Raw genomic sequence first — 22,879 nt, 5'->3', positions numbered from 1 at the left:
ATGAAGTATGGAGGAGAGCAAGAGAGGCAAGAGTATGCAAAGAGATGAACATTCAGTTCAAGGAGGACTTCTCAAAGGAAGATCGCGAGGCTCGTGCAAAGCTGTGGCCCAAGGTACAAGAAGCCAGACGAAATGGAAAGAAGGCCTCTCTAAGAGAAGGATATGCACTCATCGATGGACGCAGAAGTTGACCTCTAACTGCTGCTTAGCAAGCAAATACTCTGGCACCTTCTGCCTATACAGAGCAAAAATTCAGGAACATGGTAAGATGTATTTATGTTTACAGAAGTAAACTCTCAGGTACTTTGTTTAACATGTACTGTAAGTATGAATCTTATCAGCTGAAAGTTTAGCTGATTTAACTGCTAAAAGAGATTTAAGGACTTCAATTTCAAGTTTGTTTTTTTTTTTAAAAACGATGTTACTAAGGACAATGTGTTCATTCCTGCATAAAAAAAACGAAGTTAAATGCATTTAGAAACAACCATAATTTCTTTTATGTCATTGAATGTTAGGGGGTTGAAAAACATTATAAAGCGTAAAGCCATTTTTTTGTTTTGTAAGGAATCAAAAATCGCAATGTGTTTTTCTACAGGAGACTCATTCTGTTATGACTGATGAAAAATTCTGGAAAATTCAGTGGGGGGATTATGCCTTTTTTGCACATGGAACATCACACTCAGCAGGAGTCATGATTTCCGGGTAGCATAATTGATCATAAAAAAGATACTGAAGGTCACTGGTTAATGGTGGTAGTGGAGATAAACGACAAACAATATTTTTTAATATGCATTTATGGCTTTACAACCAAGCAATTAATATGAACTTCTATACAAAATTAAGCCAACTTGAATGAATGAAAACAACATATAATTCAGATAAAGTGATATTGGGAGGAGACCATAATATAGCCCCAGATTCATGGTTCGACAGATTACCTCATAGGAATTCTCAACCTGTATACGACACTATACTGTCTTTCTGTACAACAACACATGTAACTGATTATTGGAGAACATCAAATCCAACATCACTTCAGTATACATGGTATAACTCTGCAGGAAACGGTCAATGTTCAAGACTAGATTACTGACTGATTTCATGTGAGTTATGTAATGATATTTCAGATTGTAAAATATCAGCCTCTCTGCTCACAGACCATTGCATGATTAGTCTAAACTTATTAACATCCAAACAACATTCAAATTCTCCAAACATTTGGAAGTTTAACAATGATCTCTTACAAAATGTTGAATTTTGTGATCAGGTGAAGTTTCTTATCTTGGAGGTTGAAAAGTTAGACATGAATGATATCAGTAAATGGGAATGGTTTAAGTTTAAAACCAAACAAATAGCAATTGACACAGGTTAAAAAAAACTGTCACGTATAAGGAAACAAAAGCAAAAGGATCTAATCAACAAAATCAATTCATTAACAAGTAATACGCAATTATCCTTAGACAACATTACTGAATTAAAGTCATTGCAATCCCAATTAGATGACATGTACATAGCAAAGGCAAATGGAGTTTATATTCGATCAAGAGCTAGATTGATCGAAAAGGGTGAAAAAAGTTCAACATATTTCTTTGGACTTGAAAAACAAAGACAGACTAAGAAAAAAATAAGTAAGCTTATGACAAATGATATTATAATTGAAGATCAGAAATTAGTCCAGGATGAAATCTGTCTCTTTTATTGTAACTTATATAAATCAAAATTTAATAAATCAGTTTGTGACATTTTATTTGAAAAAAAATGATGAAGACATAAAAAAACTGGATGTAGAAGACAAACATATACTTTAAGAAGGATTAACGGTAATCGAAACTGAAAATGCATTAAAACAAATGAAAAACGGTAAATCACCAGGGATTGATGATTTAACATCTGAATTCCTAAAACATTTTTGGACAGATATCAAAAAGCTACTATATAGCGCTTTTTTGGAATGTATTCAGAAAGGATGTTTGTCCTCTACTATGAAAACAGGTTTGATAACCTTATTACCAAAACCCAAAAAAGATCTGAGACCAATAAGTATGTAATGATTATAACTATGTAATGATTATAAACTACTTATAAACTACTTGCTTTAGTTTATGCAAATCGCTTAAAGCATGTAATTGGAAAACTTGTAGAAGAATATCAATCAGCTTTTATAAAGGCAAGATATATTTACAACCATATTCGATTGATTCTGGATATGATTGACTACCAGTCATTCATTCAATCAGATAGTCTTGTGTTATTCATAGATTTTTTCAAAGCATTTGACACTGTAGAACATGATTTTATGTTTACGGTGCTCAAAAAACTCAGATTTGGAAAAGGGTTCTGTAAGATTATAAAAATGTTTTATAATGATATCTACAGTTACATCTCCCTCAACCCTGGAATGACACCAAAAATTAAGATTTTACGTGGAATTAGACAAGGTTGTCCTATTTCGCCAAAATTATTTATTTTATGTACACAAATGCTAGCATTTCTAATTGTAAATCACCCTCAAATTAAAGGAATTACCATTTTCGATTATGAATATCGAATAAGTCAATTTGCAGATGACACAGTAATCTTTCTAAAGAACAAATCTTAAAAAAGCCTTGGATATAATATCAATCTTTTCCAGAGCTTCAGGACTATGCCTAAACTTGAAAAAAATGTGAAATACTACCTCTTCATCCATGTGCTGAGACAAATATAGGCTCCATTCCTATCAAAACCAAATTAAAATACCTAGGTTGAATAATATCTAAAGAAAAAAATAAGAAAGAACAACTAAACATTGAAGGGAAAATAGAAGATATGAAAAAATCTCTAAACCATTGGCTTATGAGAGATCTCTCTATTCTTGGTAGAATCTTATTGACAAAAGCAAGTTTATCAAAACTAGTATATCCTTGTCAATCTCTTTATGTTCCTCCCCAAATGATTAAAAAGGTAAATTCCATCATTTTTAATTTCATATGGAAAAAAAGACCCACTACCTTAAACTAAAAATCTGTGATGGTTAAAGACCATAAACATGGTGGGTTAAAAGCGGCTGATTTTGAATCCATGATAGGTGTATTAAAGTTGAACTGGATAAAAGCTTATTTGGCACAGCCTGATTCCATATAGTTCCACATACCAAAATATCTTTTCCAAAATGTTGGAGGATTAGAATTTTTGTTAAGGTGTGACTTCGAAATAACTAAACTACCTATCAAATTGTCTGACTTCCATAAACAAATACTGCTCTACTGGAAAATGATGTTCACTCACAACTTCACGCCGCACAGTTCCAGTGGAATAATAGAACCATATCAATTAACAGGAAGACTTTATTTAAACAAGAATGGTATGATAAAAAGGTTCTATATGTTACTGACTTGATGGATGTAAATGGCAATTTATTGCAGTTTAATTCATTTGTAGAAAAGTTTAGTTTAAAATGCTCTTATAGAGAATTTAATCAAATTAGTAGAGCTATTCCACTTCCCTTAAAATACATAATTAAAAATATCCTCACAAACTCAAACGTGTCTGTTAAACTACCTGATTTAAAAATCGGTGAATTGAAGTTTGGTGAAAGAAAATGTAACAACAAAGTACTTGGAAGTGTGTTTAAAGAAAAGCTACTCCATAATATCAAAAAGTCAACAAAAATAAAGATAACAGATAATGAAGTGACACTAACGAAGACTTATTGTAGTTATCTTAAATGGCCAATTGCACCCAAGGTAAAAGAAATTCAGTTCAAATTAATAAACAATATTTATCCCGCTGCTGTAACCCTAAGGAAAAGATTCAATTTTGAAGTAAGTGCGTGTGTTTTCTGTATGACAGAACACAAAACGATTGAACACTTATTCTTCTCTTGTTCAGTCACAATACTGTTCTGGAAAGATGTTTATCAATGGTTAAATATTGAGATTAAGAATTCCTTGTTTAACAAATTTCAAGTGATGGTTTATATGGATGGTCTGTCAAAAAAGGTATCCAAAATGGTGAACATAATTCTTATTATGGGAAAATATCATATACACAAGAATAAATGGAAAAACAGCAAACCCACCATAAGCTGTTTTAAAAATGAAATTAAAAACTATATAACATCCCTAAAGGTTTTATTGGAAGAAAATCAGTGAACTATATGAAACAATGTCAAAGTCTCTTTCTTTTTAAGTTACAATCCTGTGTTCTTTTGATACGCTTAAAGCACTTTTGTTATAATGTCAACCCCTGTGATTATTTTATTTTATTTTATATTATCTTGTTAATGTGTTGTAAGCTTGTAGTGTTTCAAATGCAAGCAAATGTTTCCTCAAATTACTTTTTTGTAATTTGATGTGTATTTCAAATTGAAATGTACAATAAATTGTAATTTAAAAAAAAAAAAAAAAAAAGGAATTCAAACAGTTCTGACCTGGAACTAACACGGTGTTAGAGACTATGAATGTTACTGATCAGAACCTGGAACTTCAGACAGTCAGACCTTATCCATTGTCAGGGCAACAAGTCAATCAGCTGACAGTTAATGTGGATCAGAACCAGAACTTAATTCTTGTCAGATTCACCTGAGTCTGGTCCTCAGAGAGGCCAGGAGCAGCAGGAAGAGGAGGAGCTGTTAGTTAAAGTGAACTTTAATATTAAAACAGATCAGAGTTGTTTTTCAGTCTAATTCTCATTCATCATTAATCTAAGACACATCTGAAACAGGACAGGACCTGGGGCCGGTCTGAGTCTTCTGTTCCTGATCCTCCGGTCCTGGTCAAACTGAATGTGTGTGTGTGTGGTGGGGGGGGGGGTCATGTGACCTGCTGCTGTCATATGATCGCTGTGATTCTTTATTGTCGGCAGCTGCAGACACAACTTTCACTGTTGAGAGAGAAACCAGGTGAAACCAGGTGCGGACAGACAGTAAAGGTGAGTGTGTCTCTGCGGACAGAGTCTCATTCAGAACTCCGTCGGGTTTTTAGCTTTTTCTGCTAAACTTTGTTGTTGTTTGTGTGTTAGCAGTTAGCCTGAGCTAACCTTTTTCCGGGTTTAAACGAATAGAAACTGACCTCAGTGAGTTTCACTGTGTGAATTAAATGAGTGTTTGTAGCTGTTGTGATCAATTCAGAGTCAGTCTGACAGAGAAACATTAGGTTTAACAAACTCTGCTCCCGTTCTGTTCACATGTTCTCTGTCAGGTGTTCTCCAACAAACTACAGGGAAAAATACCTGAATTTAACCTTTATTTTATCATCGGGCTGGAAAACCACCAAAATAATATCATGTAACACAGATTCTGAATTGGGAACGTTTTGTGATAAATTCGGCTCATAGTTACTTCGCCACAAACGTTACTTCCTTTTAAAATCATGTGTTTTATACCCGCACTGTGTCGTGCTGCGCATGTCAGTTGTTCGCCAAACTTGATTCAGAAAAACCGAATCTTAACACACGTTCTGTTACTGAGAGAACGATGATAATAATAATGATCACTGGTCACGACTGAAACAATTTATGAATCAGTAAGTTCTGATGATAGAAACGCTTTAGTCTCTTTTAAAGCGCAGAGACCTGGTTCCTTGAATCCTGCAACGCCCCCTGCTGTTAGAACTCAGAACTCACCTCCTGCTCAGGTGATTAATGTGGTGAAGAGCTGAGGATCGTCTCTGATCATGTTAGGATTTTCAGATGCAGGAGTTGTAGTTGAGGTTCTTTGTTTTTTATTTAATCTGTTCTTTTTTTAAGTTTTTTTCTGGCTTTTTTGCCTTTTATTGACAGGACAGTGAAGAGAGAGAGGAAACGGGGAGAGAGTAAGGGAATGACATGCAGTAAAGGTCCGGCCGGATCGGGAGTCGGGGGTTCGCCTGCTCAGGCCACTAGGGCCTACATGGTACGCGCCTTAACCATTCGACTATGGGGGGGGGCTCTAGATCTATTCTTCTTGTATGTTCTTTTGTAAACTATGTTTTTATATATCCCTGGCAAAAGAGTGTTGTATATAAAATTGTTAATAAAGCAAAGTGGTCTGTGAATATTCTCATTCATCTAGGTCATAGTTATCTCAAGTAAATTTCAATCGAACGCAAAGTGGTGTTGTTCATGTCACTTCCTGTCTGATTTCAGATGCAGGTGTTGTTGTTGTGTTACTTCCTGTTCCTGCTCGGCGCTGACACTGCTCCAACTGCAGATGAGGTCACTTACCTGCCTGGTCTGCAGAAACAGCCGAGCTTCAGACATTACTCTGGATACCTGAGTGTGGCTGATGGGAAACACCTGCACTACTGGTCAGTACCTGACTCGTCTGTTTATGTTTAACTTCTTATGCTTGTTGATTTTCACCTGAATCCTAAAATATTAGCTGTAACAAACTCAGATGTGTTTACCTCTGACAAATCAAATGAACCTGAGGATGACATCATCCTTACTACCTGATTTTTCGAGCTGAACATCATTTAATCACCTGTGTAAATTGTGATTTAAGCATCAGTACACTGCCAGTTCAGCCACTGTATTATGATAGAACACCTGTAAACACATGAACTTCAGGACATCCACCTGTATGTTCACCTGAACCTTGCTGCATAACCTGTGCATCACCCAAGTGTGTTTTTGTTTTCAGGTTCGTGGAGTCTCAAAACGTCCCAGCCTCTGACCCAGTGGTGTTGTGGTTGAATGGTGGCCCCGGCTGCAGCTCTCTGGACGGACTGCTCACTGAACATGGACCCTTCCTGGTAGGTAACCTCTGACTCCACCCACCTCACATACACTCACCTGTATCGGCGTGATATCACAGCGACGCCTGCTGAACTTTGACCTCTGTTGTTTCAGATCCAGGATGACGGAGTGACACTGCAGTACAACCCGTACTCCTGGAACAAGGTCAGTTTAACCAGTTACAGGTGTCATCACAGCGTCACGTGACTCAGGTGGATTGGTCATATGATTAATGTTTGTGGTTCCTGAAAGCTGATTGGTTCACTGTCTCTGGGCAGATCGCCAACATGTTGTACCTGGAGTCTCCGGCAGGAGTCGGCTTCTCGTACTCTGATGATCGGAACTACGTCACCAATGACACCGAGGTCAGTGACGCACCTGGAACTCTGGTCCTGATTGGCTCACAGGTGTTCAGGTGTTTAATGTGTCATTTCCTCCAATTCCTCCAGGTGTCAATGAACAACTACCTGGCTCTGAAGGAATTCTTCCGTCTGTTCCCAGAGTTCAGTAAGAACGAACTCTTCCTGACTGGAGAGAGTTACGGAGGAATCTACATCCCAACACTGGCGGAGCGAGTGATGGAGGACGCCAGCCTCAACCTACAGGTATGCACCAGTACTGCAGTACTACACGTTGATACTGCAGTATTACACATTCATACTGCAGGGAATGAATCAGGGAAGCAGAAAGACAATACAACAAGAAAATATCTGGTCAATTTAACGACACCAGAGATTCATAGTCTCTCTAGTGTGGCATCCGAACCCTCACAGACTATAAACCTCCACCACAGACATGTGAGAGTGACATCAAACTGCTCAACAGCCTCAATGACTTCTGTGGCCACTTTGAAACTCAAAACAACACACCAGCACAGGAGATCACTCCTCCCCCCAGATGAGAAGTGGACCCTCACCAGGATCACGCAAAGCGGCTGGGCTGGATGACATACCTGGCCGTGTTTTGAACTGGACTGGACTGTGCGGAGGAGCTCAAGGATGTCAACACTGACATCTTTAACATCTCTCTGAGCCAAGCTGTTGTCTCCATGTGCTTCAAAGCCGTAACTATAATACCAATCTCAAAGAAGCCCCACCCATCCAACTACAATGACTATCGACCCGTAACACTGACTTCCATCATCGTGAAGCAACTGGTCACGCAGAACATCAAATCCATCCTCCCTCCCTCACATGACCCGTATCAGTTTGCATACAGACCTAACAGGCCCACAGAAGACCGCTGCTCTCCATCCAGCCCTCACCCACCTGGACTCAAAGAACACCTATGCTCAAATGCTGTTCCTAGATTTCAGCTCAGCATTTAACACCATCAAAACACAAAAACTAACACAAATCTAACACAAAAACTCTGCCAGTTGGGAGTCAAAACCTCTCTCTGCAGTTTGGTGCTGGACTTTCTCACTGGGAGGCCACAGAATGTGTGGGTCAGCAGCAATTGCTCCAAGACCATCACACTGAGCACAGGGGCCCCACAAGGGTGTGTGCTCAGCCCACTGCTCTTCATCCTGCTGACAGCAGACTGCAAACCAACCTACAGCACCAGCCACATTATAAAGTTTGCGGACAACATGACTGTGGTGGGCCTCATCACCAACAACGATGAAGCCAACTACAGGAACGCGGTGAGCCATCTGGTCCAGTGGTGTAACATTGTGAACACAGCCAGCAAAATCATTGGTGCCCCTCTGCCCTTCCTCACAGACATTTTCAACACCTACCTCACCCGCAGAGCCATCAGCATTTTGTATACTTTAGTATATTTCATTTTTTAAATATATTTGTATTCTAACTATATATATATATATATATATATATATATATATATATATATTTTTTTTTTTTTTCTTATTCTATTCTATTTCTTTTTTCTTCTTTTACTAAGAGAAATGTTTTTTTCAGTATGTGTCCTGCATATAGAGAATTGGCAATAAAAAATCTTGAATCCAACATACATACTGCAGTACCACACAGTGATATTGTGGAGACTGCAGGTAGAGGACTGAAGTTCACATTAGTGACTTTGTCACGTTACCTGTGTCTCACCTGCTGTCAGGGCGTTGCCGTGGGAAACGGGATGTCAAGTTACGAGATGAATGATAACTCTCTGGTTTACTTCGCCTACTACCACGGCCTGCTGGGAAGTCGCCTGTGGACCAGACTACAGACGTTCTGCTGCAGGAACGGGACCTGCAACTTCTACAATAACCAGGACCAGAACTGCTCCGACAGCGTGAGTCTGGACACGCAGCCAGTTTAGCCTCGGTTAACTATAAAACTAAAATTACTAGAGTCTGTCCGTTCTTAATCCAGATCAGGGTTAGGAACTGGTTTATTTGCTGGTATATTTATATAGGAACTGGCATAAACCAGTTTATAAGGAGTAAATCTGGTGTCTCAGGCTTCAGGTTCAGGTTCAGGTGGGTCTCAGGTGTTTTGTGTTTCTGTAGGTGTCTGAGGTCCAGGTGATTGTCTACAGTTCAGGATTGAACATGTACAACCTGTACGCTTCCTGTCCAGGTGGACTCGGCCAGAGAGTCAGGTGAGCTGTGACCTTTGACCTCAGACAGGTGCAGGTGCCTGACAGGTGTTGACTTCCTGTTATTGATTATCAGTGTTGATCGAGGTGAGCTGGTGATCAGAGACCTTGGGAACTCGTTCATCCACCACCCGTGGACTCAGCTGTGGAACCAGGTGAGTGTGATGTCACCTGGCTGTTTATGTTAAAGCTCACTCACCTGACAGAGACTTACCAGATCTTCTTCTCACTCCATGCGTAGAAGTTACGGGGTCTGGCGTCTCTCCACCTGTCAGTCCGCCTGGACCCCCCTTGCACCAACTCCACCCCCTCCTCCCTCTACCTGAACAACCCGTACGTCAGAGCTGCTCTGCACATCAGCCCCAAGGCCCTGGAGTGGGTCATCTGCAGGTAACAACCTGAACTCATTTGTGACATCTGTCCCACTTCACGCCTGTGGAACACTACACATCTGCTCACCTGTCTAACTACACACCTTTTCACTCACCTGTGTGCTTGCGTTGTGTTGTAGCTCTGAGGTGAATCTGAACTATGGTCGTCTCTACATGGACGTCAGGAAACAGTACCTGAAGCTGCTCTGCTGCTTTGGTCAGTGAACTCACCTGTTCCTCCTTAATCACCTGTTCACCTGGTCACCTCACCTCTATCACAGCTCTGAGGTGACATCACTTCTCATCTGTCAAGTGTTTGAGATAAGGTGTCAGATGAAGTTCATGACATATTTACATCTTGTTAGATCCTGATTATCAGAACACACCTGGTCCAGGTGTGTCGGGGGAGGGGTTAAAGTTTGTGGTGTCCTCTGCAGAAGTATCGGGTCCTGGTTTACAACGGAGATGTGGACATGGCCTGTAACTTCATGGGGGACGAGTGGTTTGTCGAGTCTCTGCACCAGCAGGTGAGTTGGTGTTAAAGTTAATGATCAATAAGTGGATCCACCTGTGATCAATGAAAACATCAGCTGAGTCTGGTCAGATCAGATTTGATTTTTTGTCTTCTGTGATGGTTCAGTAACAAACAGAGAGAGAGATCAGAGCTTAATAATCCAGGTGTGATGATGTCAGGTGTCTGAACTCTCTGCTTCAACCAAAAACAAAGTTTCTCATTCACCCTGGTTTTATTGTGGCTGTAAGAAATAATTAAATAATAAATTCTCTTCCACCTGAAACCTGATGGATTATTTTAGTCAATACGATCCATTAATGTAAGTCTGAGTCAATCACGATACTGATCCTCAGGTTGGTTCATGTGTAGTTATCTTTAACCCCAGGTGTATTAACCTCAGGTGTGTCTCTCAGGTGGAGGTTCAGAGGCGTCCGTGGCTCTACAACGATGAGGACGGTCGACAGGTCGGAGGTTTTGTCAAAGAGTTTGACAACATTGCCTTCCTCACCGTCAAGGTAAACACCTTCACCTGACCCTGTGATGTCATCTCGAGGGGGCGGGGCAGTGTTTAATGTGTTTGTTTGATCCACATTCTCTGGGTTTCTGATCTGTGACCTGTTTTATTGATGGATTGATTGATTGGTAATCACAGAGTTTTATTGTTCTTGAACTTTGACCTCGGTCACCCGCAGGGTTCAGGTCACATGGTTCCATCAGATAAACCAATCGCTGCCTTCACCATGTTCACCAGATTCATCAAGAAACAACCCTACTGACCTCTGACCTGGGGTCACCTCTCCCTCCTGCTCTCTGCTCTGTTTGGACTCTTCGGGATGCTGTACTTTTTATTTCATTTGTGTTTTACTGCTGCCGGCCAATCACAGCTCTGCCCTGTGTTGCTAGTTAACGTCTCAACCTCAGCCAATCACCGGCCCAATCACCTCGGCGACCTGTGTGGTTGTCACCGAAACGAGCACTGCCGTCAGTCTGTCTGTTGATTTAATGTGAAAAATTTGATGATTTGTTTTTAAAGGGAAAAATCAGGAAATAAAATTTGAAACAAGAACTTGACTGTTTATTTGATCTACACACATACTACACTAGAGTCTGTCCGTTCTTAATCTAGATCAGGGTTAGGAAGTGGTTTATTTGCTAAACAGGCGTAAACCAGTTTATAAGGAGTAAATCTGAGGCCTGTACTACGAAGCAAGGTTACTGGCATCTCAGAGTAACTTCAGGAGTAACTTGGTGTTGTCAGGTGTAACTTCCCGGTTAACCTGTACTACGAAAGCTGGAGAGGTTTTACCCAGGGTCTGCTGCCATGGGAATTTATGCTGCATCTCTAAATTGCTCCAAGCAGTTTATGTTTGTGGTTAACTCGGTGTTACCGGTGTTACTTCTACCTAAGCTCCGCCCCACAGGTGGAACAACCAATCAATATTGGCACAACGACTGAGAGAGGCTGACTCTGCAGGATGTGCTCTGCACATCAGCCCCAAGGCCCTGGAGTGGGTCATCTGCAGGTAACAACCTGAACTCATCTGTGACATCTGTCTCACTTCACACCTGTGGAACACTGTGTTGATCCTCACTCTGCCTGTTGACTGTAAACTGGCGCCTGTCAGTCAGAGCTCAGGGAGAAGACGAAGTGTGAAGTTTCCCAGCTGACCCTGAAGGCAGCAGCAGAGTTTTTGACCTTCAGAGTGACTGGACTGATTTCACTGTTGGTGTTAGCGAGTTAGTTCAGTCACTCACCTGCAGCTCACTCTCCTGGACTCACCTGTGAAGGTACAATCTTCATCTCATCCTGTGATTTTATTTAACCTGATGGTGAGTTCACTGTCAGCTCGTCTGTTTCAGATGTCAGCTTAAGTTCAGTTTTATCTCTGACTTTTACAAAAAACTTTATTTATTCTTTATTCAGAGATTTAACAAACCTGTCTATCTGTCTCTAACCTGTTTGTCTATCACATGTCTGTCTGTCACCTGTCTGTTTCTGTTTGTCTCTAACCTATCTATTTGTCTCTAACCTGTCTGTCTGTCACCTATCTGTGTCTATTTGTCTCTAACCTGTCTGTCTATCACCTGTCTGTCTCTCACCTGTCTGTGTCTGTTTGTCTCTAACCTGTCTGTTTGTCTCACTGTCTGTCTGTCTCTCTGTCTGACCCCCACCCCCCTGGTATCCAGGTGAGCTGTGATTGGCCAGTCATGGACCAATCTCTGTCCAGCGGGCGGGGTCATGTGAGCGTGCTCAGTTGTTTCCCGCCATCTGTCGGCAGAGACATTGCTGTTGCTGTGGTGAAACCCCTGGGAGCCGGCCTGGGAAACCCCGACACCCAGAGCCTGCTGCGCACAGACAGACAGGTGTGTGTGTGATGGTAAACACTCAGGTGTTGATGTGTAATCAGTGTGTGTTGATCATTCCAGAGTTCTTCATGTTGAATCAGTGTGGACAAAATACTAGAAACACCTGAGACAGGTGAAGGAGGCCTGCCTCTCACCTGTTCCCAAAAAACTGGACCCAGCAGCTGCCCTGTGATTGGCTGAGAGCTCTGTGTGTGTGTGTGCAGGTGAAGTGGACGATGGAGGTGTTGTGTTATGCTCTGACGCTCCCGTTGGACGGAGACACTGTCAAACTCTGTGTCAATGTCTACACCGATTGGCTGATGGCGCTGGTTTCCCCGAGAGACTCCGTCCCCCCACCTATCAGCAGAGAGCCCAACCTATACGCCCAGAAGATCCTCCGACACCTGCATAGCCTGTTCCTACCCAGGTAGACTGTTACACCTGGACCTGACACTGATCCCAGCTACAGCCATGATCTTCAGTGACCTGCTGACCTTTAATGACCCCATGACCTTGAATAATATCTGAGTGAAGTTGTGTGAACTCAAGATAAAGCAGTTACCTGTCTGACAGGTGTAGAGATGCCCCCCCCCAGTTCAGGTAAACAGTTCAGGACTTCACTGTGTTTGTTTAATAAACCCGTGTCCCCTCTCCAGGTCAGACCAGGTGAGTCCGGTCTACCTGTCTCTTTGTCAGCAGGTGTTGTGTGCAGTTCGGTCGTTGGCCAGAGAGAGCACTGTGATGAGCAGAGACACCTGGGAGTCTCTGCTGCATTTCCTGCTCCGCTTCAACCATGCCATGCTGGCTCCGCCCACTGCTGCAGGTGAGACACAGTGACCCCGCCCTCACCTGTCTGTCTTTCAGCGGGCAGTGTGTCTGACCAGTCTGTCTCTCACCTGTCTGTCTCTCAGTGGGCAGTGTATCTGACCAGTCTGTCTCTCACCTATCTGTCTCTCAGCGGGCAGTGTATCTGACCTGTCGATGGCTGTCCTCCTGGAAGTCTGGTTGCTGTCTTGCTCTCGGTGTTTCCCTCCTCGCTCTCTGTGGCAGATGTGCAGACAGATGTTGAGCAGCTGGAGACATCAGGCTGCTGTGGTGGAGCAGTGGAGCCGAGTCGTCGGCGCGTTAACGTCCAGGTTCAAACCACTTCCTGTAGTTCAGTCCATCAGAGCTCTGTACCATGAAGCAGGATCAGTGGTTACCATGGTACCTTCAGTAACTCTGGGTGGTTCACTTCTTATGGCGGTAAATCTCCATGGTAACTGATGCTGAATGGCTAACCTGCTCCAGGTTCACTTCAGAGGATCAGATCAAATGTTTCAGATCAGATGTTTTTATAGATCAGTGAATGGTTTTGTTCCAGTCTTTGTCCACCACAGAGCTTCTAACAAACAGAGAGAGAGTTTCTCCCACTAAATGATCACAGACTGACTATCTGAGCTCCATCTGACTGAAATGTTCTTTTAGAATTCAAGTGTGAAGATAAAAGCAACTTTGTTCTATCAACGTGAAGATCTGACACGAACTCTCTCCACGTCTTTACCTTGAACCATCAGGAAATCCTGGGTTGACTGAACCAGGTGATAACCAGCGTCTGATGCTCAGTCACTCTGTGGTTGTTAGGTTTATTGAAGCCAGATAAAGATCCTGGATCTGTTCAATCTGCATCATAGAACAGAGCTCAGGTTACGGCAGATTACACCTGTTAACATAGGAATGTCATTGGTGTTGTTTGTTGTTGATTATTGTTGTTAATTGTGCAGGTTGTTGCTGCTGACCTTTGGTCCGTCCTTCCCTCAGTTTAAAGTCCCAGATGAAGATGCTGCTTTGATCCCTGCAGACATGGACGACTACAGAATCCCTCAAACCTGGTTCAAGTTCCTGCACATGTTCAGGTAATCGTCTTTTGAAAGACGATTGAAAGTTCTGAATGTCAGACTATGACATGTTTCTAATCCTCCCCAGTAACCCGGTGGACCTCAGTCGCCCGGTGGTTGTTGCTTCGTCTCCTCCCTCTCAGGAGGAGGTGCTCAGGGGAGGAGACGCTCAGCTGCCACACATCTTCTTCAGAGCCATGAGAGGAATCAGCTCGCTGGTCGACGCCTTCCTGGGTACTTTAACCCCTGACCCCTGAAGCCCTGAACCCCTGAACCTCTGATCCCTGAACCCTGAACCTCTGACCCCTGAACCCCTGAACCCTAAACACTGAACCCTGAACCCCTGAACCCTGAACCCTGAACTGAGAATAAATACTGAGAGTAAATACTGAGAATAAATACTGAGAGTAAATAAAGTCAGAGTTAGTTCTGTTATATCCTGTGTCTCTGCAGGTGTGACTATGGAAAACAAAGAGACAACAGAGCTGCAGCCAAACATTGGTACACACACATTACACACACCTGTTGAGTATATACTCATAGTGCATAGTGTGTAAATACAGGTGTACACACCTGTTACCTGTGTACTCATGTGCTATAGTTGTTTTGTTTCTCCAGGACTGACTTCAAGGATCCAGTTCAGAGACCGGTTGCCGTCTCTTGGTAAACCAGATTAAACTAATCAGGTCCATCTGATCAATAAGCTGATCAAAGCCTCTGTGATTTTTCTAACAGCAGAACCAGAACCAGAATCAGAACCTGGTCTGGGCCAACAGAATAATCTGTTATATAATAATAATAATCTGAGAGATTAAACCTCATTTTATTGACATTAATCAGAATCAAAACTTCAGTTTAACTCTGATGTTTGTTTTTTCCTGGTACAGGTGTTGCTGTGACTAAGAGCCCCTTCAGAGACCGCCCCCCCCCCTACGGTAAGCTCTGCCCCCCTGCTCAGATCTGATTGGTCGATTTCATCTGCAGTAACAGAGTGGTGCACCTGTTCTCCTCAGGTATCTCACGGCCTCGTTCAGGTAGTGCCCCACCCACCCCCATGAACATATTGAGCGTGCCCAGTTCCCCTCCCTCCACCACCTCCCCTACCTCCCCCCCTCCACACAAGAGACAATTAAAACCTGCAAACGTTTCCAAGGCAACAGGAAAACCACCTACGGTATGACATCCTCATCATGTCTCTTTACCTGTCCAGGTGTATGTCTCTTTACCTGTCCTTCTGTTAGCTTCTGTTAGCTTCTGTCTGTTGTCAGCTGAGGTTCACTTCCTTCCTCCAACACTGTGACTGTCTGAATGACGTTATTGGCTCAGAGAGCTCATATGTTATCTGTCCTCCCCCCTCTCCTCCCCCTCCCCTCTCAGATGTCTCCCCTCCCCCATCACTGGAAGGCCTCTACCCATCCTCCCCTCTCCCCTCCCCTTCTGTGCTCCTCCCCCCGACCCTCCCCCTCCCCCCTCAGGTGTAATGTGGACTCCCTCCTCCACCTGTTCGGCAGCTGGTTGTTTGATGCTGCTCTGATCCACAGAGACTCTGGTCAGTACTACTGCACTACTACTACAGTACTACTACCGTACTACTGCACTACTACTATAGTACTACTGCACTACTACTGCAGTGCTACTATACTACTACAGTGCTACTGAAGTACTACATTTGTACTACTACAGTATTACTGCAGTACTCTCTCTGTACTATACGATTGCTACTGTAGTACTACAGTACTACAGACATTGCACACTGCAATGAACATATTACACATGGTACTACAAGTACTGCACACACACACAGTGGTGGTTCTGGGTTCGCTGTGTACTGTTACTGTGAAGCAGTAACGATAAACTGTGTCTCCTTCAGCAGGTCACTGTGATGTCACTGTGATGTCAGAAAGGTGGGCGGCAGGTCGAGCTGAGGCCTGTGGGACACTCTGCAGGATCTTCACCTGTAAGAAGACTGCAGAGGACATCCTGCCTGTCTACCTGTCCAGGTATAGCTCTGTCTACCTGTCCAATCACGTCTCTGGCTACCTGTCAAGGTCTCTGTTTGTCCACAATTTCATTGTACTTAACTGTACAATGACAATAAAGCCTATTCTATTGTCTACCTTCCCCCCCAGGTTCTACCTGGTTCTGCTGCAGGCTCTCCAGGTGTGTGAGGGGGCGTGTCCTTCTGTCCTGGCCTCCGTCCTGTTGAACTCTACCTGCCTGTTCTGCTGTGACCTGAGGGGAGTCAACCTGCTGCTCCCGTCCTTCATCTCAGTTTTGGAGAGTGTGCTGCTCGACAGGTATGTCTACTTCAAAGAAGATAAGATAAGATAAGATAAGATAAGATAATCCTTTATTAGTCCCACAATGGGGAAATTTACATTGTTGCAGCAGCATAAGTGATTGAAAAAGTTAGAAAGACATAAATACAAGTAAGGGCAAAAATAAAAACAGGATAAGGTTATAAAAAATATACACAACAGTATAAACATGACAATGTAATAAAAAATATTAACAGAAGAGCAATATACGACTTTATACATAGACAGAAAATGAACTAAATACAGATATTGCACATTTTGAAATGGAATTTCACACAGTGAGTGACTGGTAGCAGCTGTTTGGGTTAATTAAAGTGCAGAAAAAAAAAAACCTAGTGAAAATGGCCCATTGAGTATGTGGTGAAACGAGGAGCAGTGCTGATTGTAGAGTCTGACAGCAGCAGGAAGGAAGGACCTGCAATACCTCTCCTTCACACACTTTGGGTGAAGCAGCCTATCACTGAAGGAACTGCTCAGTGCTGTCAGACTGTCCTGCATGGGGTGGAGCTCATTGTCCATCAGGGTCCTCCTCTCTCCCACCACCTCCACCAGGTCGAGGGGGCACCCCAGGACAGAGCTGGCTTTCTTGATCAGCTTGTCCAGTCTCTGTCCGCTGTTGAGATGCTGCTACCCCAGCAGACCACTCCATAGAAGATGGCTGATGCCATAACTGTGTCATAAAAAGTGTGGATTGCCCCCTGCACTCCAAAGGACCTGAGTCTCCTCAGCAGGTAGAGTCTGCTCTGACCCTTCTTGTAAAGTGCAGTGTTGTTGTCTGTCCAGTCCAGTCTATTGTTCAGCTGAACACCCAGGTACTTATAAGATGTCACCATCTCAATGTCTCTTCCCTGGATGTTCACTGGTGTTGGCGGGGGGGGGGGTCCTCACATACTGCGGTCGGTTGGTGAGGTAATCCAGTATCCAGAGTGCCAGATGCTGGTCCACCCCCATGAGTTCCAGCTTGTCCCTCAGGAGTGCTGGCTGTATGGTGTTAAAAGCACTGGAGGAATCAAAGAACAAACTGCAGCGGGTCCATTGACTGTCTCACTGAGGGCCAGAGATGAGCGAGAATCAGTCGCTCCAGGGTCTTCATCAGGTGGGATGTCAGCGCCACCGGCCTATAGCTGTTGAAGTCCTTGGGTGCTGCGTCTTCGGCACCAGTACCACACAGGATGTCTTCCACAGCTGTGAGACTTTCCCTAACCTCAAGCTTGTGCTGAAGAGCTGCTCCACGATCCCACACAGTTGGTCTGCGCAGGACTTCAGGAGCCTGGAGCTGATGCCATCTGGACCCATGGCCTTCCTTGCCTTGATCCAAATATCACTGCAGATATGAGTACCACTACTGCAAACAGTACTACTGTCAACACAGTACTTAAACTGTAGATAAATGGACCTCTGCTGCCTGTTCCTCAGACTGATCTGGTCTCATGAGGCTAACAGTCTTTGTTGGGTCAGGTGTCATATTATTTCAATCACTGAACTCACAGCTGCAGGTAAGGACAGGTGTAACTGCAGGTAACTCACTCTTTCTGTTTCCTGCCCAGAGAGCTGTTGAGGTTTACAACTTTTGTGAATCTGGTGGATTTGAGACGAGCCTCCCTCCTCGTCCTACTGTCCCTGCTGCCCCTCCCTTTGCAGTTTGGACCCGTCCGATCCGAGGTAACCTCCTGTCCACCTGCTGAAAACCTGCACACAGCTGTGCAGACCTAACCTGGACAGGTGAGGAACATCCAGTGGTAACCACAGTAACCTTCACCCATGTGTGTGTGCTCAGGTGCACCTGAACAGGCAGCTCAGTGGTAATGATGTCACAGCAGGTAACTTCCTGTCTCTGAAGCCCCGCCTCATCAGCGCTCTGATTGGAGCTCTGCAGACGGAAAGCAATGCCTCCAACACGCAGGTGATCCTGGGTCAGTCTCAGATCCTTGTTCCTGTTTCTACTTTCAGAGTTTAGAACTTTAACCTCAGGTCTGACTCTTCAATGATTCTGATGCAGCTGCCATGTTGAACCTGGTCCAGGATTCTGCTCTGGTCCAGGCTGCAGGACAGACTCAGCAGGTGGGTCTACTTCATCTACTGATCTCTGTTGTCATCTACTGCCATCTACTGACATCTACTGTCATCTACTGATCTCTGCTGTCATCTACTGACATCCATTGTCATCTATTGACATCTCCTGGCTTTACTGTCTTTGTCTTTACATTTATCAGCCTGCAGGATTTTAATCTGTGAATATGGATTTTCCAGGAAACTGAGTTGCAGCGTGGTGGAACCAGTCAACCTCGATGGACCAGTGGAACCAGTGGAAACAGACGAACCAGAGGAACCAGTATTTAATTATGATCATTTGGTTTTTAATTAATTGACCTGTTGTGGTTTTGTAACATTGACCATCAGTGGAAATCTGACTATGTGTTGTTGTGTGTGTTGCCATGGTAACCAGTCATCCAATCAGATGCAGTGGAGGTCCTGTGGGTCCAGTTTGTGCGTCTGCTGACTCAGCGTCTGACGACTCAGTGGAGGAACGAGTCAGCAGTTTGTCTGTCTGCACTGGAAGTACTGGGAGGACTGGCCAAGGTAGACACACATACACACACACACACACACACACACACACACACACACACATCTGAACCCTCCTGCACCTGTAACTCTGTGGTCCTGCAGGTGGAGGTGAGGGTGGAGGAGTCAGAGAGGAGGCGAGCAGTCAGTTCTGTCTGTAGTTACATCGTGTTTCAGTGCAGTCGTCCTCCCCCTCTTCACTCCAGAGAACTGCACTCAATCATTGTCGCTGCTTTCACCTGTCTGAACGTCTGGTTAACTCACCACCCCACCATGTTGGACCACCAGGTAACTGACCCACACACAGGTAACTGACCAACAGGTAACTGACCCACAGACAGGTAACTAACCACCAGGTAATTGACCCACACACAGGTAACTGACCAACAGGTAAGTGACCCACACACAGGAGGTAACTAACTATCTATAACTGTGTGTCAATGTGTGTGTGTGTGTGTGTGTGTGTGTGTGTGTGTGTGTGTGTGTGTGTGTCAGGAGTGTTTGTCCGAGGTCCTGGAGATCGTGGAACTGGGAATTTCAGGCAGTAAATCCAGACAGGAACAGGAAGTGAAGAGTAAAGAAAAAAAAGAACTGAACCCGGCCTCTCTGAGGGTGAAGGAGGCAGCTGAGGCCACACTGAGCTGGTGAGCAAAACAAACACACCTGAAACAAACACTATGACACATTTCCACAGACTGTAGATGTAGAAAATAAAAGAACTGACTGTTTCAGCTTCATCATCACAACTTCAGAGACTCAAGGAATCAGACCAGAGTTCACCTCCGGTCCTAAACCAGGACCAGGATCTTTCCCTGACCTGAACTAGTGTTTAGTTGCTGTGCAGATCAGATTTGGACCAGACTGAGACCAGATTGGGGATCTAACTCAGATCTGGTCTTTGTTGTCTCAGTGTGATGCAGGTTTCTGGGGTGTTCCAGTTTGTCGGAGGCTTGCTGAATGAGGACGCTCTGATTGGCTGTTCGAGGTTGAATGACAGCAGCATGAAGAAATTCAGATACTTTGTGGTCGACAGCTCTGTGATTCTGGCCACACTGGAACCAGGACCTGAACAGGGTTAGACCAGACTCCCAGTTCCAGAACCAAACAGAAAAACTGACCCTGATACACACACACACACACACAAACACACAAACATACACAAGCACACACACACACACACTCCACTGCCCCACAGATACCCCACTACCCCTGCTGGTGATTAATATTCTGTGATTGATCAATAAATGAACATTATAAGTTGATGTGTGTGTGTGTGTGTGTGTGTGTCTGTGCAGCGTTGTGTCCATCACTCATGGTGCTGATCCGAGGACCATCAGGATGTCACACCTGGACTCTGCAGCTCCACCTGGAGCCCAGAAAGGGAACACACACTCAGGTGACCATCTGTTGATTTACCTGTTACATCACATAATGTAAACATGTTCCACAGGCCTCAGATCAGTGTTTTTTCTCCTGTCCTGCTGTTCACTGCAGCAGACTCTGATCCCAGAACACCGCCGTGGGGCCCTGGGGGATTCTGGGATACAATGTGATGTCAAACACCGACAGTTTCCTGAGAACATAGACCAAGTTCCTTCAGTTAAAGCAGATTTGAGTATTCCAGGTCTAAACGAGACCATTACTGAGGAGGTAGGAACCTGAACCAGGTCAAGATCCTGGACCAAACCAGAACCAGAACCTGTTCTCATTCAGTTAAAAAACATGATGTTAGTTCTTTACTTGTGCGTGTCACCTGTGGGATCCCTCAGGTACAGAGTTTAGGTTTCCTCTCTCTCCAGCTAAAGTCAGACAGGTATTCTTCACTTGGTGTCAGGTGTCAGTCAGGTGTAAACTCCTCCTCCTTCAGGTGCAGCAGCAGGTGGAGTGTCTGCGAGCAGTGCTGAAAAGACAGCAGCAGGTTGACGATTGGCTGCAGGTGAGGGGTCGTTCAGTCACCATGACTACCTGCAGGCCACCACCTCCAGTCACCAATTTCCAGACGGCGAGACTCTTCCTGTCCAACCTGGGCCTCCTGACACCTGAGACCCTGAAGGTACCGAGGACAGATATCAACTCAGTGATTTATTGATTTATTCAGACCTGAGTCTGTCTCACCTGTCTCCCTCTCGCCTGATCGTCTGTAGGATCCAGGTACCGGAGTCTTGGCTCAGCTTGTGTCTCTGGACTCGTCTCTTCCAGGATTCTCAGACGACCTGAGACGTTTGGATCAGCTGCCGTCCAGAAACTGTGACTCCGCCTTCATCTTCTATATGAGAGCAGGACAGAGGACACCTGCTGAGGTCACTCACCTGTCTGTCTCACCTGTCTGTCTGTCACCTGTCTGTCTGTCTCTAACCTGTCTGACTTTCTGTAGATCTTGAGAAATGTGGAGTCCAGGTGTAGCATCCCGTCTCACTTCCTGGACTTCCTGTCATGTCTCGGTCGGCCAGTGGGGGTGGGGCCACGGCAGGGGGGCGGGTCAGACTCCAGAAGTCCAGGTGAGTGTTCTGATTGGTCCTCGTGATGCTCAGTAATGGCACGTTGTCAGGTGTCAGAGGTCACCTGAGGTCACTCTGTGCTGCCAGAAGCTGATTGGTTGATTTCTGTCTCCCAGAATTTCCTGCTGTGCTGGGTGACAGTGGAGGGGGCGTGTTCAATGGAGAAAAGTTTGTTCTGATGTTCACCGATGCTCTGACGGAGCTCACCTTCATTGTCCCATCATCATCATCACTCAGTGAGTGTCTGATGGTGTCAGATGGTCAGTAGTGATGTCACAGTCAGGAGCTTTTTGAGTATAAACTTCCTTTTCTTTGTTTTCAAAAGCAGGTGATTGGTTGAAGAGTCCAGAGCAGGTGGAGCCTCCGACTGAGTCACCATCTCGCCTGCCTAATCACTGTGACCACAGCCGAGACGCCACCCCGCAACCCACAGTACAGACCTTCAAAATAAAAGCTTTTTCCCCTGGTTATCACTGTCTCTTTCTAACCTGTCTGTCTCTGAACTGTCTCTCTCTCTGTCTCTCTCTCTGACCTGTCTGTCTCTGACCTGTCTCTCTCTCTCTCTGAACTGTCTCTCTCTCTCTAACCTGTCTCTCTCTCTGAACTATCTGTCTCTCTCTGACATGTCTCTCTCTCTCTGACCTGTCTCTCTCTGTCTCTGTCCTGTCTCTCTCTCTGACCTGTCTGTCTGTCCAGAGTTCTCTGGTTGAGGACCTGAGGTCGTCGTTGGTTGGTTCTAAGCTCCTGATCGTTTGGGTCGAGAGGTTTGAAGATATCGGTAAAAAACATGAACACTGATCAATACTGATAAATCAATCCTGTCAATCTGGTCTGATCTGGTCTGTGTTTGTGTTTCAGAGAGTTTCCCTCTGTCTGATCTGCTCCCAGAGACAAAGACAGAAACACTGACTAGGTAAAACAAACAGGTGACACCTGTCCATCACTCTGTCCATCACTCTGTTCTCCACCTGTCCATCACTCTGTCCATCACCTATCTTTCACTCTGTCCTTCACTCTGTCCATCACTCTGTCCATCACCTGTCCTTCACATGTCCTTCAGTGCATTACTCTGTCCATCACCTGTCTTTCACTCTGTCCAACACCTGTCCTTCACTTGTCCATCACTCTGTCTGGC

General features: G+C 44.4%; 2 protein-coding genes across 4 annotated transcripts; both read left to right on the top strand.

Moving 5' to 3' along the window:
* The first annotated feature begins 4,788 nt into the window (after positions 1-4,788).
* Positions 4,789-10,153, top strand: ctsa (cathepsin A). 3 transcript variants are annotated; one of them, XM_051074557.1, is made up of 13 exons: positions 4,789-4,915; positions 5,766-5,872; positions 6,106-6,266; positions 6,602-6,713; positions 6,811-6,861; positions 6,975-7,061; positions 7,146-7,301; positions 8,773-8,949; positions 9,167-9,258; positions 9,332-9,410; positions 9,497-9,645; positions 9,767-9,952; positions 10,064-10,153. In XM_051074557.1, the coding sequence occupies exons 1-12, from the start codon at positions 4,816-4,818 to the stop codon at positions 9,849-9,851; spliced, it is 1,356 nt and encodes a 451-aa protein (XP_050930514.1). In that variant the 5' UTR covers positions 4,789-4,815; the 3' UTR covers positions 9,852-9,952; positions 10,064-10,153. The 3 variants fall into 3 exon arrangements, with proteins under 3 accessions (XP_050930514.1, XP_050930515.1, XP_050930516.1); XM_051074558.1 differs by having other exon boundaries at positions 9,767-9,914; positions 10,064-10,152; XM_051074559.1 differs by lacking the exon at positions 5,766-5,872 and having other exon boundaries at positions 4,789-4,911.
* Positions 10,154-11,750: 1,597 nt separating this feature from the next.
* On the top strand, positions 11,751-21,710 carry LOC108890682 (ral GTPase-activating protein subunit beta). Its single transcript, XM_051074783.1, has 26 exons — positions 11,751-11,970; positions 12,328-12,504; positions 12,711-12,913; positions 13,143-13,309; positions 13,445-13,622; positions 14,250-14,381; positions 14,452-14,597; positions 14,817-14,864; positions 14,982-15,026; positions 15,251-15,298; positions 15,377-15,537; positions 15,741-15,912; positions 16,234-16,363; positions 16,493-16,660; positions 18,229-18,343; positions 18,459-18,594; positions 18,681-18,742; positions 18,932-19,013; positions 19,128-19,261; positions 19,352-19,534; positions 19,742-19,890; positions 20,157-20,320; positions 20,542-20,642; positions 20,741-20,896; positions 21,114-21,299; positions 21,391-21,710. The coding sequence occupies exons 1-26, from the start codon at positions 11,968-11,970 to the stop codon at positions 21,625-21,627; spliced, it is 3,483 nt and encodes a 1,160-aa protein (XP_050930740.1). The 5' UTR covers positions 11,751-11,967; the 3' UTR covers positions 21,628-21,710.
* Positions 21,711-22,879: the final 1,169 nt, after the last annotated feature.

This window comes from Lates calcarifer, linkage group LG12 (genome assembly GCF_001640805.2).
Source record: "Lates calcarifer isolate ASB-BC8 linkage group LG12, TLL_Latcal_v3, whole genome shotgun sequence".
NCBI classification, from domain to species: domain Eukaryota; kingdom Metazoa; phylum Chordata; class Actinopteri; family Centropomidae; genus Lates; species Lates calcarifer.
Note: the sequence above shows the minus strand (reverse complement) of the source record. Positions and strands in the feature narration are given on the sequence as shown.

Excerpts from the sequence above, each read along its gene's own strand:
- ctsa (XM_051074557.1), top strand. The coding sequence starts at position 4,816 with ATGATCGCTGTGATTCTTTATTGTCGGCAGCTGCAGACACAACTTTCA. Across the intron at positions 7,062-7,145 it reads ACGTCACCAATGACACCGAG|GTGTCAATGAACAACTACCT; the intron begins GTCAGTGACGCA and ends CAATTCCTCCAG. Across the intron at positions 9,411-9,496 it reads GGACTCAGCTGTGGAACCAG|AAGTTACGGGGTCTGGCGTC; the intron begins GTGAGTGTGATG and ends CTCCATGCGTAG.
- LOC108890682 (XM_051074783.1), top strand. Across the intron at positions 13,310-13,444 it reads GGCTCCGCCCACTGCTGCAG|CGGGCAGTGTATCTGACCTG; the intron begins GTGAGACACAGT and ends TCTGTCTCTCAG. Across the intron at positions 21,300-21,390 it reads TGACACCTGAGACCCTGAAG|GATCCAGGTACCGGAGTCTT; the intron begins GTACCGAGGACA and ends GATCGTCTGTAG.